We start from the raw sequence: 19767 nt of genomic DNA, 5'->3' as shown, positions 1-19767 counted from the left end.
ATGATAGATAGACTCGAAGATCTGCTATTTTTTTTCTCCATATGTTTTTTGATTTTATACCCGTGCATCGGAGAGCACTTAAATGTCGGTCCTGCACCTGATCTCTCTCTGGCCGTGTCGGATTGCTGTCCCATCTGGCTAAGAGGGTGAAGGAATAGTGAGTGCACCTCTGTCTGCGCAAATGCTTGTGCACTATAATATGTCCTGCGCAGTTGGCTACTTTCCTACACTAGTTGAGTACAACGGACGCTATATTCTGTATTCGCCAATTGTGCGAAAAGTACAGGGGTGCACACAAAAACTTGCATATGGTGTTCGTTGACCTCGAGAAGGCATATGACCGGGTGCCTCGTGAGGTTTTGTGGTGGGCCCTTGAGGAGAAAGGTATACCAGGGAAGTATGTGCAGTTGATCCGAGCGATGTACGGCAGATGCCGTACAGAAGTCCGGTCCGCAGCGGGCACTACCGCCAGCTTCAGTGTAGGTGTTGGCTTACATCAGGGGTCGGCCCTCAGCCCGTATCTCTTCCTGCTTGTAATGAACGCGCTTACGGCAGATATACGCGAGGAGGCACCCTGGTGTATGCTTTTCGCCGATGACATTGTTCTGGTGGGGGAGAGTGGGCCAGAGGTCCAGAGTAGATTGGAGGCATGGCGGCTGAGACTGGAGACAGTGGGTTTAAAGGTGAGCAGGAGTAAAACCGAATACCTTCATTGTGATTTTGGCGGTATTTCGGGACCCATGACCATAACCCTAGCCGGCATGCCCCTACCAGTTTGCTCCGACTTCCGGTACCTTGGTTCACTCGTCCAAAGTGACGGTGAGGTGAACAGGGACGTTACGCATCGGATCAATACTGGATGGATGAAGTGGCGACAGGTAACTAGCGCTATTTGTGACCCGCGGATGCCCCTCAAACTGAAGGGCAAAATTTACAAATCCGTCATTAGACCTGTCGTCCTGTATGGATCGGAGTGTTGGGCATTGAAAAAGAGGGACGAGAAGAGAGTGCATGTAACAGAAATGAGAATGCTGAGATGGATGTGTGGTGTTACAAGAATGGATAAAGTGAGGAATGATTACATTAGAGGAAGTCTGAAAGTAGCGCCAGTTACAGAAAAGATGAGAAGTAGAAGATTGTCGTGGTATGGACATGTAATGAGGAGGGATGATACGCATGCAACAAAGTGTGTGCTAAGTATGAATGTAGATGGATGGAGAGGAAGAGGAAGACCTAAGAAAAGATGGATGGATTGCCTGAAAGATGATATGAATAGGAAGGGAGTGAGTGTCAGTATGACGAGTGACAGGGGAAAATGGAAGAAAATGACATATTGCGCCGACCCCAAGTAATATTTGGGAACAGGGCAGGAGAAAGAAGAAAGAAGTTGGCTACTTTCCTTATGAGAACAGCCGCCATCGCAGATAATTGGCTAGGAGGGCATCATCGTTTTGCCACGAGCTCCTAATTAATATTGGTCTTTTGTTCCAGGGTTGCATACGACGTGCAGCAGACAGAAGTGATGACGTGCATAGCACTGATCAGCCACGTCATGTGCTACGCGAACTCAGCTGTCAATCCTCTCATATACAACTTTATGAGTGGTATGTATTAATTGTTTGTTATTTTCGTCATTTGTATATTATTATTAGTTATCATTATTTTTTACACATATCACAGAAACAATATTTTTTTTCATTCATCATTAATGGTATTATTGTTTCGAAGGCAAACAATTTGTCGTTTGTTTGCGTAGTTAGGAATACCACCTACAGAAGTGATTTTGACATCTTGTTTACCTACTTATTTCTTGAGATACTGTTATAATCGTGATATTATGTTCTCATGCTTGTTTTTTTAGAAAGACTTAGCAGAAATGACATGGGCTATGGTCGACATTTAGCTAGATTGTTTGTGATGATACAATGTAATAAGCTATGTACTTAACGTCACAACATGTACATTACGGATTTATATCCCTATTTAGGAGATTCAATTTCAGACAAAATAAATAAATATAACAATAAAATACTTAAGGTTATGGCACATTATAGCGGCACCGCAACAGCACGGCTCCACACCAGCATTTAAGTTGTCATTCAATTTAGATCATTAAATCGTGTATATTATAATATATTTCGTAATGTCAATATGAAACAGCCAACGGCGAGCAGTCAGCGTGCTTGCCGCTTCTACACAACTCGACTCGCCGCCCGCGTGCTGTAAGCGAGCGGTCCTCATGCGTACAGCGCGCCGACGGCGTGCTAATTGCGCGCCGACTCCGAGCCGGCAGCGAAACAACGTCATTACGTCGTGTTTAATCATAACATCAATCATAATCGTCTTAAAATAATATTGAGTTTGCGGTGACAGCAAGCTTACACGACGGCGAGCGGACAGCGCGTGGTTAGCGCGCTGGCAGCTAGCCCTAGTCTTAATTCGAGGCGACGCCGTGCTGCAGCCGTGTTGTTGCGGTGCCGCTATAATGTGCCACTATCCTGAAAAATATTAAAGCTATTATAAAAATAAAGCACTTTAAAACTTAAAAGGAGGTTCACATTTTGTTGTCCTAAAACCCGGCAATTAACTACAACAACAAAAAAAAAAAACAAATTACAATTATACCAGAAAATAAATCTGACATAACATTCAGCAGGGATTACAGTAATCGTTGTAATCTGCATAAATAAACGATTACATGGCGTAATCCTGTCAATTACACATAATTGGACGGGAGCGTCCACCTCAGTTAATGTTTTTACCCAACTGTCATAAAAGTAAGTTATTGTGACAGATTTCTTGAGAATTATTGTCCTTGTGGAAATAACAGCGAAATTCGATTGTGACGTTGTTTTTTTTGCAATGAATTGTACCGGAGAGGCATAATAAAATATTTGTCCCAGATAAATTAATTGGCTGTCACAAAAATATATTTGAATATTTTTGCTAGCCATTAGTTTTGGCACAAATCGTAGTCTAGAACTTGGACTGTAAATTAGGATATAAAATGGGCATTTACGATGGTCCTTTTGTTTATTTGATACTTGTCTAATAAAAACGCAAAACCGTATCAGGTACCTACATTTTGGCCACACATAATTTAAACTTTTTTTTGAGATGGAATACCATTTTCTCCACCTTTCTTTCTCCTTTATTTATCAGGGCTACGATACTACAATTTCTAATCTGGCCAGATCTCCTAAACCAAATTTATCCAAAGCCACAGCCAGCTATCAATAAATAAACAAACATTTAAACCGTTTTACCTCTCAAAGTGACAGTGACATTGACAGTGACAAGCTTCTGTCAAGGCACTCGCCGCGCAAATGCCTTGTTTATTGGTGACAAACGCTATTAAAGGCTCCAATGTTCCTTGTCACATCTCTTTGGTAAAACAGAAACAAAATTGACGCACTCGATAAACTGGAGTAGGTAATAGACGCGTCTAAATTTTTTTGGCAAGTTGTACAGTTTATATTGTCATAGAAACTTGTCGTTTAGACGTTGATATATTTTTAATACAAACTAATTAATTTAGCGTTTCTGTCATTGGAATTTTTATGTTTGAATAAAAGGTCTTATTAGGCCTTACTGTTTATTATGAAATTAGTGTGTTTCGATTCTGAAAAAATAGAAACTCAAAATATGATTCAATCATTAGAGTTTTTCATAAATTTTCAGTGACAGCCGGTAGTTAGCCATAATTGGTAAGATTCATCCATTTTCGTATGTATTATAAATGTGCGCCATAGTCATAATTAGGTATATCTTAATCATAGAAATAAACCTTAAATTATGCTTCAATGATACTATAGTTCGTTCATCATCATCAGCCTATCGCAGTCCACTGCTGGACATAGGCCTCTCCAAGTGCACGCCACTGAGATCGATTTTCGGCTACTCGCATCCAGCTCCTGCCAGCCGTCTTGCGCAAGTCATCACTCCACCGTGCCTGAGGACGTCCTACACTACGCTTGCCGAGGCGTGGTCTCCACTCTAGAACTCGTTTACCCCAACGGTTATCGGTTCTTCGGCTAATATGGCCAGCCCACTGCCACTTCAGCTTGCTGATTCGGTGGGCTATGTCGATGACCTTGGTTCTCTGACGGATTACCTCATTTCTGATGCGATCCCTCAGAGAAATGCCAAGCATAGCCCTTTCCATAGCCCGCTGAGCGACTTTAAACTTGTGGACCAGCCGTACCGTCAGTGTCCACGTTTCGGCTCCGTAAGTCATGACAGGTAGGACGCACTGATTGAAGACTTTCGTCTTTAGGCACTGTGGGATCGACGATGTTAGGACTCGACGTAGCTTCCCAAATGCAGCCCAACCCAACTGAATTCTCCTATTCACCTCGTCCTCAAAGTTGTTTCTACCTAACTGCAATGTCTGCCCGAGGTATACATATTTCCGAACAACTTCGAGAACGGCACCGTGTATCGCAATCGGTTCCGGTAGAACATGTTCATTGAACATGACCTTGGTTTTGTCCAAGTTCATCCGTAGGCCGATGCGTAGAGAAGATTCAGCCAGGTCGTTCAGCATTTGTTGTAGGTCCTGCAGCGTTTCTGCCATGATGACGATATCGTCAGCAAATCGCAAGTGAGAGATGTGTTCGCCATTGATGTTGATGCCACGTCCTTTCCAGTTCAGCGTCTTGAACATATCCTCCATTGCATTAGTGAACAGTTTCGGGGAAATAACATCCCCTTGTCTCACTCCTCGATGCAACGGTATGGGCCTTGTTTGCTGATTTTGTACTTGGACGGACATTGTAGCGGCTTCGTAGAGACATCTCATCACTTGGATGTATCGCCAATCTACTTGACAACGCTGCAGGGACTCCAGAACAGACCAGATTTCAACCGAGTCAAAGGCCTTCTCATAGTCCACAAATGCTAGACACAGGGGCTGATTATACTCTTCGGTCTTCTGTATAATCTGCCGCACTGTGTGGATGTGGTCTATGGTGCCGTATCCGCTCCGAAACCCAGCCTGCTCCGGTGGTTGGAATTCGTCGAGTCTTCGCGCAAGTCGGTTCGTGATCACTCTTGAGAACAGCTTATAGACGTGGCTTAGGAGGGAAATGGGTCGATAGTTCTTCAACTGGGTTTTGTCTCCCTTTTTGAAGAACAGGACGACAACACTCCTACTCCACGCCTCTGGAGTTCTCCCTTCAAACAGGACGGCATTAAAAAGCTTCTGGAGCTCCCCCAGTACGGGCTTTCCTCCTGCTTTTAATAGCTCTGTTGTAATGCCATCCTCGCCAGGGGCTTTTCCATTTTTGAGCTGTCTCAGAGCGATCTCGATTTCGCCACTGCTGACTTCTGGCAGGTCTTCGGTGAAATGGCGCGTTAATGTGGCTCTAGAATCCTCATTTCCGGGATCAGGTCGAGATGCATGCGATGCGTATAACCGGCCATAGAAATTTTCCACTTCCGAAAGGACTGCGGGCACCGAAGAAACGACTTCTCCACTTTTTGTGGTCAGCTTCGTCAAGTGGCTTCTTCCAAGAGATTGTACGAACACCTTTGACCCCCGATTCAGCTCAATTGCTCTTTCAATGTCAAGAGTATTGGAGCACCGGAGGTCACGTCGTACGTGCTTGTTGATCTCTTGGTTTAGAGCCCGCTTAGCTGACGAAGTGACAGGTGGGTTTTCACGTCGTCTCTTCATAAGCCCTAATGTCTCTTCCGAAAGTTTTGATTTCTTGCCCTTACGCTGCATGTTACAGAATCTCGAACCTTCCTCCCTGAGGATCCGAACCACATTTTCGTGGTTCTGGTTAACGTCTGTTGTGGTTTCCACGGCGGCAAATCGGTTCTCCAAATTTGACTGGAACGTTTCAGATCCTGTCATGGTTTGGAGCAGTGTTGGTCGGAGCCTGGCCTTCATCAGACGGAAACGTTCAGCCTTAAAGTTGATATTCAGAGAGCCTCGGACAAGTCGGTGATCGCTACCGGTATTAAACCTATTGATCACGGAGACGTCTCTGAATATGTGCTTCTTGTTCGTCATGATGAAGTCAATCTCATTTTTAGTCATAGTGTCGGGGCTTTGCCACGTCCACTTCCTTTGGGGCTGCTTTTTGAAAAAAGAGTTCATCAAAAAGAGCCCCTCACGTTCGAGGAAGTTGACGAGCATTTGCCCCCTATGATTCCTGCTTCCAAATCCATGGGATCCTACTGCCGATTCGCCGCAAATCTGTACTCCCACTTTAGCGTTAAAGTCCCCCATGACAACGGTGTAATGGGTCTTTGTAGTGAAGTGGAGGGCCCTTGATATGTCATCAAACATATCCTCCACTTCATCGTCTGAATGTGTCGAGGTCGGTGCGTACACTTGCACTATCTTGAGGCTATACCTGTCGGTGAGCTTTAAGATAAGGTACGCTACCCTGTTCGACACACTAGACACCTCCACAACGTTATCAGCTAGGGACTTATTAACCAGAAACCCAACGCCACCTTGGGATTGTTGGTCTCCCTCTCGGAAGTACATTAGGTGACCTGATTCGAGGGTTATGGTGTCCTCCCCCTCTCTTCGAACTTCACATAACCCTAATATGTGCCACCTAATCTTCCCAAGTTCCACCTCGAGTTGCGCCAGATGCGAGTCAAGCCGTAGCGTGCGGCCGTTGTACGTCGCCAGAGTCAGTTTTGTTTGGTGGCCTCCCGTAACCCGGAGATTCTTCGCACCCCCTGCCCCGCCGTAACCACGGTCGCCACCATGACCGGGAATAGCGGGACTGCCGGGAACTAGGGGCCGTGGCTTTTTTGTGCTGCTCATAGAGGTATTTAGCCTACTGCTATCACGCTGGCCAGACGGGTTGATAGAGGGTTTTTTTCCGAGTTTTCCTTCTCTTGCACTGGTGTTTGGTGCATTTTATACTCCATTAGTCGACTTTTACGACACCCACTGGAAGAAGGGGTAGCGACATATGTATTCTTAAGCCGTCGCTACACGGCAATTCGTATTATATTCGTAAAATAGTTCGTTCACAATTTATTTAATGTCTAGACAACTCTACGTCAAATCCAGAGCATTATTCCAAAAATCTTGGTATGTTTACAATTTACTTAAGAAAATGCTGGTACCGAAGTCAAATCCTTTTGTTCAGATTATTCATTTTTATTTTTTCAGTCTAACGACTGAGTTAAATCGTAAACATTATAATGATGTAGTCTTGATAGTAAAATAACAACGTTATTGAGACATCTCGTTAAGGCTGGCTAATTAAGGACACTTTTATAACAATTTTATGTGTTAACATAAAGGGTGGTTTACATTTGAGGTTTTATTGTTGTAATTATAAAAGAATTTTATTTTACTGAAATTAAAAAAAAACCGGCCAAGTGCAAGTCGGATTCGCGCACGAAGGGTTCCTTACCGTTATTTATAAAATGAGCGAAAAAATCACGTTTGTTGTATGGGAGCCCCCCAAAATATATAGTTGAATCTAGTTTTCAGTATTTGCTGTTATAGCGGCAATAGAAATACATTATCTGTGAAAATTTCAACTCTATAACTGTCACGGTTCATGAGATACAACCTGGTGACAGACGAACGGACGGACGGACAGAAGACGGAAAGTCGAAAACAATAGGGGGTAAATTTTCGCTTTGGATACGGAACCCTAAAAATGGTATCCGTTTGCGATCACTGTGCTTTTAGGCACCTAGAAAAAAAAGTACCTTTTGTGTGATATAAAATTAAAGGCATGATTCGAAAACAATGACATTTTCGGCTGCCCACCCACGTCAAACATTTGTAGGACAGATAATCGGGTCAATTTTTTGTAAGACATGTACATTGCAGTATACCTCTATATAGCTACCAGTGTATTCCATCTCCTAAAAAAAATCTGTCACCGATTTATCGGACGTGGGCGTGCAGCCTAGTGGATTGTTCCCCAAATACCTACACATTTGAGACAAAAAATAACTAAGAATAGATTTGTCTATTAGCTATAGCTATAAAAATATATTTCTTTTCAACACACAGTTTCAAATCTTTAGAAAATAAAACTTAGTTCTTTTGAAGTACTACTATTGTGCTTGTACAAGTTTCATTTCAAAATACAGGTATTTGTAAACTTGTAGCTACAGAGACTCTAGTTAGAGACTCTAGCTTTTAAAGTACAAGTTTCAAATTGTGAACACGTTGTATTGCAAGGATAACTTTGATTTATAGAATTTTAAACTATTCTTGGATTATTTAGGAGTTGCTTGTTGGTTACAATTGTAGTTGTAGAAAACTGGTTTATTTTGTAGGAAGAGAAAACGCATAGGTATTGACTTATATGATAGTTTTTTATATATGTATATATATATATATATAGAAATAAGCAGTTTTTATTTTTTATTTCACGCAAATAATTTGTTTAAAAAGCAGAATAGAAGTGAAGTTTGTGCTTCTCAATTAAGTTATTTTATTCTTACTGTCAGAATCACCCAAACTTTTTTTTAATTGACATCGATTTATTAGCTGCTAATTAGTTAGAGGCTAGGCAGATCTGATAAGTTTGTGCTCCATCATGTCAGCCAGAAACGTCAAATTGACGTACTTGTGTAACTCATTACTGTTTGGCTTAATATGTAGATGGTCACCCATCCACCGACCAACCGTGTCAGGCGTCGCTTAAACTGTGATCGACCTTAGCTTCGAGCTCCTAAAGTTTTTGGTACTAAAAGTCAAAGTCAAAGTCATTTTTTTATTTTAAATAGGCCTATAAAAGCTCTTACGAAACGTCAAATGACTTGCACGGTTCCAGAGAGTTGGTCTCATGGAGAAGAACCGGTAAGAAACTCCATGGACACTTTATAAAAGAAAAATAAAATTAATTACAATAGTTTTCTCTCTAACAATATTAGCCTAAATTATTCAAACAACACCAGTGTAAACATGCCTTAACAGCGATGTGGTAACGTTGGACGCCCGCCGCGTTTATGATCATGAGTCTAACTACCCCTTTATGTTACGTCGTTATAATAATTATTATATAACCCCTTATTATCGTATAATATATATTCTGTGATTCTAGACATTTTGCGTTGGGGAAAATTTTGTATGACGTGGGTAATTTGGGTTGTAAAACTTCATCAAGAATAAACGACTTCTGTCATTAGTGATTTTCTTCGTGTTTTCTAGAAAAGCTATTTATTTATGTTCTGTGATATAGGCAAATATACTTACAAATTACCTACGAAGTAGGTCCTTCATTTAGGTTTATATAGGTAGGTAGGTAGGTATATAGCGTGTTATTCCATTATTATCCGTGAAAACCTATAATTGGCTTTCTGTTTCTATATATGTTTACAACATTGTTTTGTATAGCCGTTGGTTTTCCAATAAGTAAATAAATAAATAAATATCGAGGAACTAGCCTCCACGTGTGTATTTGTTTCACCATCCTCCGAGCCTTTTTCCCAACTATGTTGGGGTTGGCTTCCAGTCTAACCGAATGTAGCCGAGTACCAGTGCTTTACAAGGAGCGACTGCCCTATCTAACCCAGTTACCCGGATAACCGAATACCCCTTGGTTAGACTGGTGTCAGACTTACTGGCGTCTGACTACCCGTAACGACTGTCAAAGATGTTCAATGGCAGCCGGGACCTACAGTTTAACGTGCCATCCGAAACACAGTCATTGGTGTCTAAGATATAGGTACATAATATACAGTTTACTTATAAGATATAGTACCAAACATACATACCTATGGCTGTTATTACAGGTTTAACCTACCTATATTTATATTGCAATAGTGTTGCTACTTATTTCAATTCTCTCATCTCATAGAAACTACTAAAGGGAATCAAAAGTAGCATTTTACTTTCCGTAATAAATGGGCTATTTACCTAAAAGTGTATTTTTTATAACGGACCATTAGTTTCTCGAATTGGCGCGTTCAACCAAACAAATTATTAACCTTTTTATATTAGTTTAGATAAAAACAAAACACTAATTTGTAACAACCTTTTTTCAATTTATTTAAAATCCAAAATAGAATGTATTTTTACCATTTATTTGAAATGCTTTTATACAGATAAAGATAAAAAAGACAGGTGACAAATTTTTACGACCAGCATTTTGTATTGGTTTACACAAAAACTGTTTGTATTTGTTTATTTTTTTGTTCACTAACCACATGGTTGATTTATTAGGAATTTTCTATTTATTTTTAGGTAAAACGATTCAGTGATACTGGCGTGGTTTTGTAAGCTATTGTTATTTTATAAATGTCTGTATTTCTGTAAAAAATAAAAGAAGTAAAAAAAATATTTACAGTCGATTTCTAAAAATATTAGTTTTGATCCGTCATGAGTTTTATTGCCTAGTAAGTAGATTGATTAGTGAGGCAATTGATGATGATGATGATGTCCTCCTAGCCGATTATCGGCTACGGCGGCTGTTCTCATGTAAGGAGATTAGCCAACTGCGCAGGACATATTATAGTGCACAAGCATTTGCGCAGACACAGGTGCACTCCCTATTCCTTCACTCTCATAGCCCGATGGGACGGCAATCCGACACGACCGGAAAGAGATCAGGCGCAAGACCGACATTTACGTGCTCTCCGATGCACGGGTGAATCAATCACCAACTTCCAGGCTTCGGGCTGCTTTGTGAAAGTCTTCTAAAACCCACAAAGTGATTTCGGCCCGACTCGGGAATCGAACCCGAGACCTCGTGCTCAGCAGCCACACTTGCGTCAACTAGACCAACGAGGCAATTAGATAGGTATATAAATACAATCTATACTTAGTTCATGATTTGAATGAAAATGAAAACCATCACCTTATGCCCACATAGATTAACTATGGTAAAGGCAGTCCTACACACCTTTTGCTCATGTAGACTTAGAAAGTAATAGACAGTCCTACGTACCTTAGTCCACGATAGACTTAGAAAGGTACAGATAGTCCCACACACCTTATTCACAGACTTACCAAGCTACAGACAGCCCACCAATATATTCTATTCATATACCGAATACTATAACTCAGGCGTGGTTGCAACTGACTGAAATATGGAGATGAATCACATTTGCTCGAGCGCGTGGCGAGAGCATACTCGTGCGTGTGGGTTTAATATGTGTCTATGTTCTAGACTAGCTCTCGCTAGTGGTACTCGCATGCTAGGGCAACTACTTCCTGCAACCGGTAAAAAAGGAATTCCTAATCCCCCCTCAGACCTCTCAATTAAGGGGATTTTTCAAAATGGTCCGGTAATTTCTGAGATTTGCAGATTCAAACAAACAAACTCTTGAGCCTTAGATTATTTGTACAGATTGGAGCTATACTTAAATTGAAATAGATATGCATTTCAATTCAGTACATTAAATTTTACCTCTAAAAATATTTTTCTTCTATTTCAAAAAAATAAGTATGTAAGAAATCGAATAAAATATATGTAGTATAATGTAAGAAATCGAATATTCTTTACTCTCCCATCAAACTTCAAATATTACACAGCTTCATAATAAGTTAAAATATTCAGAAATCTTCTGTATTGGTTCCAACAGAATTGCATAGCTAGCTTAATCCAAGAAGTTCTAAAGTAAAAGTAAATATAACTGAAGCAAGGGATTTCGATTTAAAGTTTAACGTTATCACTCGTCCTTTGTTATAACTTGATGTTAATCCTGATAGCTTTTGCAGATAAGTAAGAACGGGTTGATAAAATGATCATTGAAATAACAATGTCAGCCATTTCTGAGCGCTTATCTATCACTTTTATTTTGTTCATAATTATTTGACATTACTTTTATAAGGCTAATATCAAAACTTTATATCTAGTAAGTAAATCAACACATAGAAATATAGGGAACGTTAAACTTGCATGATGATGATGACCTTTTCAAAATATATATTTAAACACATAAATTCAATTTTGAGTCTATCCATTAAACAGCGTATCAATCAACTTATTCAATCAATAAACTAGCGCACATACCACATATAAACAAGTTATATTACACACAACTTAAACAAAATAATTTTCTCTCAGCCATAAAGAACAGATGACTACAAAATTATATCACGTCAAAATATAAATTCCAGCGACGATATTTAAATTAAACTATTTTGTTTAATATTCTGAACAATGTTAAGAGACGATATCCCGAGCGTATGGTAAGGTACACCTATTAAAACAATTGAACCCCGGGCCTAAAAAAATAACTTCAGTACCTATTTTATTAAGAGGAGATAAAATATTTGTTTATTTTCGCAGATTAAGGTTTATGAAAAGCCGCTTAGTGAGATACTTAATATTGGTTTGAATATTTCAATCTTTTATCTATCTAATTCTTACTAATACCTTATATAAAATTCAAAAGTCTGTCTATCCGTCTGTCGTTATTTCACATCTAAACTACTGGTTCTATTTCAAGAAATCTTTCAAAATAAAATAGCCCATTTAAAGAGGAAGGCTATAGGCAACATTTTATCCTATTGCGTGAAATAGTTACAGTGAGATAAACTCGGTACCAGATTCTAGTCTTAAAATAAAATACCTTTTATACAAAATAGTTGAAAGATTTAAGGACTAGCTTACGAAAATCCGTTTAGCGAGAATCAAAAACTTATTTTGATATTTTTAGGCACCTACTTTTAATCTGATCTGAATTTTTAGTTTCTCTATCATCCTAATTTCTTTAATCTTTGCCGTTTAAAGAGATAAGCTCTTATAAATCTTTTGTTATGTAGTTTAGTCTTTTTATTCATGTTTGCGACTGATATGGTCCACTTGTGGGCGTGAAATGTTTATTTTCTCTTTATCTCCACACTTTATTTAAAAGTTTAAAATAATATTCTAGAAGTTTGTATAAATAACTCTTTAATAATAAACATGAAATAAAACACTGAGAAATTCTTCGGAAAATGACCCAATAAAAATAAACAGTTTCATGACATGAAAACAGGATTGCTACCACCATTGCTATGTTAAATTATTCAGTGCAAATTCTTTCTGATATGTCGCCCGCGTGGGCACGACTTCATACTCTAAAAGGCAAAGTTTACACAATAGGTAATTGCGACTGTAACACCGAAGCTAAAGTAAACCGAGATTTGTGACAATTGTAACATTTTTATAGAAGTTCATAAAGCACAAACTAACATATATTCATTTTTATTTATATAGCAGAGACGAAGAAACATGACACGACCTAGGATGGCGACGAGGCAGAGCCATATTTTAAACCATTTTTTAGTACTATTCTACCCATCATTCATATACCTATTGGCTAAAACTATGATTTTTCTTTTCAATTTTTTTCAAAATTTGTCGGCTGTATTCCTGAAACGTCACACAACATTTTATTTTCAGGCTTCCCAGGGTTTTCAGGTCAGTAAACAGAATCCTCTCTCTCCACCCCTGAGTACCGCACAGCACGGATAGTGATGTGATTGCTTTATATTCGAATTTATCGATATGATTTTTTTTGCTCATTTATTTGTGAAGTTGATTTTACTTTTGTTTTATAATTCTTTTCTAAGAAATAGAGCGATGAAAACTTTTATTTCAAATACAAATCCAACGATCAGTCATAACATGTTTTATAAAATATCAACTAATGTTAAGAAGCTGAATAGTTTGTTTGCTTGAATGTGCAAATCTCAGGAACTACTCGTCCGATTTGAAAAAGTCTTACAGTGTTAGATAGCCCGTTTATCAAAGGATTCTTTTTATCTGTGTGTGTGGACGAATATTCAGCTGACGCGGGTGAAACCACTAGCAGTTTATGATAGAATTACTACCCAAACCCTAATGAAAATTGAAGTCTACTCAAAATATCATGACAGAAATGACCACATTTCAAAAGTCACCTGTGTTCTCTATAACCTTTTATTCCTGACATTGTATTGACCTTACTACAAGGTGACTCTGAATGACATTTTTGTCAGACCTGTCAAGCTTACATACTGTAACGAATCAAACAAATGAATACCAAATTTTTGTCAAAGGGTGGCAATTTATTCAAATGTATGTAGGCAGCTTCATTGTATAATTTGTTCCACTCGATGTAGGCGACCCAATCCTAATAGCAAAATATACTAAATTAACTGTTTTGCCAGCGTCTTGTGATCGCAGCTTTGCGCACGAGGATAAAAAAGCCTTGAGACGTCCACGATAATCAGCTATCAAAAAACTAAAACATTTACTTCAAATCGGCCCAGTGATTCCGAGCTTAGCAAATGATGATAATTGTTACTACATAGCAACTCATTTGGAGGAAATTCAGAAAAGGATCAAGTTTATAAAGTACATTTTCTCAGAATACTTACAAACACGAGGAACCCTAGTTATTGGGCTTTAGAAGATAACTACTTAAACAAGCCTAATATCGATCATGATACCAACACTAAAAATTCAATACATGAAAATTCAAATTCTCAACCATATTTTCTTTCAAATATTTTTTCGCTTATCTGCTTACTTTTAGTTTATTCAAACGCTATTTTCTTAGGTATTAATATATCAACATAAAATAAACCTGTTTATTCAAAAAATAATCTACCATCTGATATTTATATGAACCAGCTCGAGTAAAAAGACATGTCACATAGCTATCTTTTCAAATATTCATTGTTTTCTTTGTCCCGTGTCAAGGTACGATCCAAAACTTTTACGTATACACCATGGAGAACAAAATCACTAGCGGAGATGCCTTAACGGAATATCTCCTAAGAAAGTAGCGCGCCAAAATGCGGGTGTTCGGGGGACGAGGAACCTTACTAGCTCCGAACTCATACGCCGTCTTTGAAACCCGCCCATTATTTTCAAAATGAAATCATGAACCATTCGTGATAAATCTTTGAATCTGTTAAATCAAAACCAATCTGTGGTTTTGATTTAACAGGGGAACTCGAATGCTTCGTTAGTCCTAGTAACTGATCACACCTACCGTACTTTGCTTTGACCTACAAGAAGGCTTCTGACCTACCTTTGTTATGGCATCTCCGTTATCTTTCCTACCTCCGTGGTGCGATCCAAAACTTTTATGTATATCTGACTAAACATACGGAAAAGTTTAAATATACTGCTTTATTGATATTGAGAGCGTTCACGCTATTGTAAACTTTATTTTCAACGAAATAAGGTTTGAATTTTATAAGGTTTGAGAAGAGAGTTGAGTACGCATTTTATTTGGATATTATAAAGTTTGAATTATTTGAAGCAAATAAAACAAATGATATTCATAATCTAGTACTCATGATCTTGCATCTTATCATATGACGAATATCTTTAAAGTTTTAGAAAAGAGGAACTATTAAAACATAACGACTTGAGGACTCGACACGAACTTGTATAATGGATGATATGCTTGTTTGCAGTAATCTTGACACTTGACACAAGTACATACATACACCGTGTAGGTAAACAATAGAGGGAGAGAAAGTCAGTCTTAACCCTAACTGACAATTCCTACCTACTAACTAGATATTTCCTACCACATACGTTGTTAAGGAAGTAACTGTAGTTCAAAATCAATGATGACATGATCTACGATTCATGATATATAATTCAAGTGACAAAGCAGTCAAAAAAAGAAAAATAAAGAAAATCTTACACACCGCTTTTATTTTTAAAGCCAACACTGCGTTGTAAAAGCTCTAGACACAATTACAAGAAAAACTCTAACTTAGAATATAATTATTTGAAGATGACAGTTCTTATAACTATGCGTTTTGAGTACTTTTCTTTATAACTATTCACGCTTAGGTTATTTCCGAATATAAGCAAACACCAATTTATGAGGTAGAAAATAACACGGCTTTCTTTTGCCATACAATTTCACACCAGATTAAGTTTCGTTTAAAGTTCTAATGCTCAGCAACAATATAATAATTCACCCTAAATTACCTACGCACAAAATCACAAGTAGATCGCCACTAGTTTGAGCGCCATTTGTTTCCAATTTAATCACCAGAATCACCAAAATTTTCCTCACTCCCCATCACAAGCACCTCCCCACCAAAAATTTTGACAATAAACTCCAACTTCTCCATTGTTCCAGGTAAATTCCGGCGAGAGTTCCACAGGTCATACTTCAAATGTTTCTGTTGCTGCCTCTCAGCCGCCTCCGCAGACCAGAATGGAACATCCTTCGCGCCAATCGGCAGCTCTAGAGCCGGCACAACCAGGACCGTGGTTCGTCGCAACGATTCGTACGTCAGCTACCGTCTCACCCACCTTTCTCCCTCAAACCACAATATACATCGAGACTACATCAGAAACACCAACACTTCCTTCATTGACCAAATGAATGGGAACCGCAGACCCAAAATTAGGGACGACTCCATCAGCGAATCAGGGACAAGGTTCACTCTAGCTACTGACGTCTGCAGGGATTGACAACTAGGCAAAGATCTTCTGTCTGATATACGTAATAGAGATGACATTGAAACTTATATCGCGAGGAGTACCAACAGTATTGATTGTAAACCGTATTACGATTGCTTCAAAGATGGTAAAATTGAGGAAAGGCATAGTGATAATGCTGATTACAGACATGTAGATGAGACAAAAGATTCGTACGACGATGATCTTAAAAACGGTTTCAAGTTTAAATTCAATCGCAGTTTGAATAGCTGTCAGATTAAGAATAAAAGGAAGGTTAATATTTACTAAGATTTGTGTTGTGTTGACAGTCAATTGTTTGTGAATGTCTGTTTCACTGTTTGACAAGATGATTCATCGGCTTTATTTGATTTTGTTACACCGAAAGCTGTATCTACATTTGCAAATTCTCTCAATGAATGAGGTACTTTGATAAGTTCCTACATATCGTTATTGCCGTATATTTATTTGGCCTCAGTTTTCGTGTCAATTGATGCGACCTTGTTCGTCTTGTGTCTTATATTTTTGGTTTTTCCTTAATAAGAGTAAGTATGTGACCTCATTATTGTCTCTGTGACGCAACTTTGTGCTACTTATCGTGAAATTGGAACCTTCTGGAATATCTTACGCGTTTAATTTAGGAAGAATACGAAGGACAAACGTTTCGTTGCTATTTTGAGCAGAATTTTTAGCCACATTTTTAGAGACGGGAGATATTTCGTTCAGAAATTTTGCCAAAAATTTTGACATTTGAAAGATTAAAGTTTACATTCTAAAATCAAGTTGAAACGTCTTGTAGATAAAAATGGTTTTAGTTTCGGTGAAACAGATATTTGCTGTAATATCTTAGTTTAAAGTGAAAGCTCTAGATCTTGTAAATATTATATTGCTGTAGATTTTCAAATTGAGTTCTTCTAGAGAGTTCGGGTTACGCTTTATTCAATATCACTTTACTCAAGATCAATTTATACTAACTCTATTGGATTTATCAATCAAAATTGCTCTCTCTCTTTTGAAAGGCTTTAGAGTTTATTTTACAATGGCACGTAAAAAGTACTTAGACTGTTTTTAAAGTGATTACTTTTGATCTTCAATATTCGGTAGGTACCTACCAAATTAGAAGTATAAAAAGCCTTTTGAAGGTTCAGATTTACTAAATTTTCTCTTAGCAACAATGGCCTAAAGATTACTTGGAAAATATCCACAGTGCTCTTAATATCTTCACAAAAAACAACCTTATTTTATAACGTGATATTGAATAAACGACAAAAATATATGGACCATAATATCTAACGCTGAATCCTTCAACGTGTTAATCTTAAATCTTTGTAAATAAATTAAATTTAAATATTCACAACTTCAGCATAATATTTTTATCTGTGAAAACTTTTCCCTTAAAGCCGCGGTGTTATCTTAACGAAAATAAAATTTATTTACTGGCTAAGAAGTGGCTGTAAAAAGTTTTTTTATTGCAAGAAGGTTACTCGCAAATTGAAATCGTATGTGCGATACTGAACGCCTTGTGAATTCATGATTTCTTTTGTTTTGCATCTTTATGGTGAATGCTCCGATAAACTATTTTGCATTACAAAGTTTATCGTATTACAATTAAATTGTATGAACTTTGGGAGTTAAACAAAGACATCAAAAATTACTTTGACTTGTATTATTATCTGGAATCATAAGATCCCATCTCATATCCACTATTAACACATACATGTATCAAAGTATCGAAGTAAAAAATAAAACACTGATTATTTGATTTTCCTTCTACCAATCGAAGCATTCACCTAAAGGTAGGTGCTCATTTGAGAGTTGTAGGTAACAGAATTGATACGGTAACGAGGTTCGAACACGTACTCCTGTAACTTTAAGCTAAAGTTTTGGCTTGCAACTCGTGAACTACATAACTACATACATAGTGTGAACAACAGCTGTTGATTCACTAACAAGATGTCTACCTGAAAGTAGTCCGTTTTCACACAGAAGTCTTCTTTCGAAGTTCGCTTAGTTAAAATCATTCCAAGAGAAAACTCTGAGTGGGTTACGTGATTACACCTGCAGCTTGCTCGATCCTTACAAACTTTAATGGTCTAAAGTACCAGTGTCCAAACTGCTTTGTACCGAACTGATTTCTACCAGTATTGTAGCTTTTTTTTAATATAATACTACTTACTATTTTGAAGCGACCCGAGTTGACCTGACAAATAGGTCGTCGTATGGTCGCCGTCACGCTGCCGTTAGCTAAATCAATGAGTGTTATAGTAATATTACTTTTAATTTTTACACCTACAATTCACTAATGAGTACCAACACCTTTTTATACAGGCTGTTGGCTTAAATGTAAACAGGCTGTTGTTTTAAATTCGTTTAAAATGTTAATTAAATTACACACGAACAAAATAAAAACAAAATCTCTGTTTGTTTACTGAGTCTGCCATATTGGATTTCTTGTTGTACATCCGACGTCTTCGTGAAACAAGATATTTAATGTTATAATTACATTGTTAGTAAATAATACACTGTAGTGCAGGAAATCGTGTGTTTAGAGAACTGATCGTACACTGCCGGCCATGTTTCTGTATACGTTTTATTTTTAGTTAAAACTATTCTGTGTGAGTCATGATTTTTTCCGTTTAGTGTATTTCTGCGTGATTGATAGATTTCTCGGTTAGAATTGGGTCTTATGAAATATTTTAGGGTTTTTCTTTGTTATCACAATATTAAAATTCAATGATAAATCAGAAATATATGCATTACATGACTTATTTTTATTTGGAAAATATAAATAATATATGTACTTGATAATATAGTTCCCTAAATAAATGTGTATAAATGTGACCAAAGCTAAATTAAGATAAAATAAGAAATGAATGCATTTCAATACTATTGTAAATAATTTTAATCTTTATGTGTATTGTCTTTAGATTTAAAATAAAATAGCATTATTGAGATAACTTTGTAGAAAAAACTTAACAATTTTGTTCTTGTAAATTAAATTAGATATTAAGACTTGAGAAAAGAATAAAATTATACTTTATATCTGTCGACATCATAATATTTTTCGAAAAAATTAATTGGATAAACATGATTTATCTCGAGCGGCAACTCACTGTGTTTTTATTTTTTACAATATCGAGTTAACTCGAGACCGCGTCTCTATTGTTTCATTTTTAAAACATTTTTATTTCATAAAGATATCATCAAAATATTGTTTTAAAATTGAAAAAGAACTATTTTAAATACACCCTGTATATATTTTTTAAGTCAGTTTTTAATATTTTTTTCACATTTCTATTAATTGTTATTTAAAAAATAGGCGACTAAAATGTACGATAATTATGTGTACCTAACGTAATATAAAGGCAGAGGCTAACTTTTAATAAAAACATGTAAAATATCTAACTGTCTAATTTTA

General features: G+C 37.5%; 1 protein-coding gene across 1 annotated transcript in view; it reads left to right on the top strand.

Moving 5' to 3' along the window:
• Nucleotides 1-19519, top strand: part of LOC124641292 (orexin/Hypocretin receptor type 1-like) — a 138778-nt gene extending 119259 nt beyond the window's left edge. The window contains exons 7-8 of the mRNA XM_047179338.1: nucleotides 1492-1604; nucleotides 16027-19519. Of these exons, the coding sequence (XP_047035294.1) occupies nucleotides 1492-1604; nucleotides 16027-16364 (451 nt within the window). The 3' untranslated portion in view covers nucleotides 16365-19519. The remainder of the gene's footprint in view (nucleotides 1-1491; nucleotides 1605-16026) is intronic.
• The last annotated feature ends 248 nt before the right edge of the window (nucleotides 19520-19767 follow it).

The sequence above is a fragment of the Helicoverpa zea genome, chromosome 22 (genome assembly GCF_022581195.2).
Source record: "Helicoverpa zea isolate HzStark_Cry1AcR chromosome 22, ilHelZeax1.1, whole genome shotgun sequence".
In the NCBI taxonomy this organism is placed as follows: domain Eukaryota; kingdom Metazoa; phylum Arthropoda; class Insecta; order Lepidoptera; family Noctuidae; genus Helicoverpa; species Helicoverpa zea.
The sequence above is the reverse complement of the archived record's forward strand: the minus strand, read 5'-3'. Positions and strand labels throughout refer to the sequence as shown.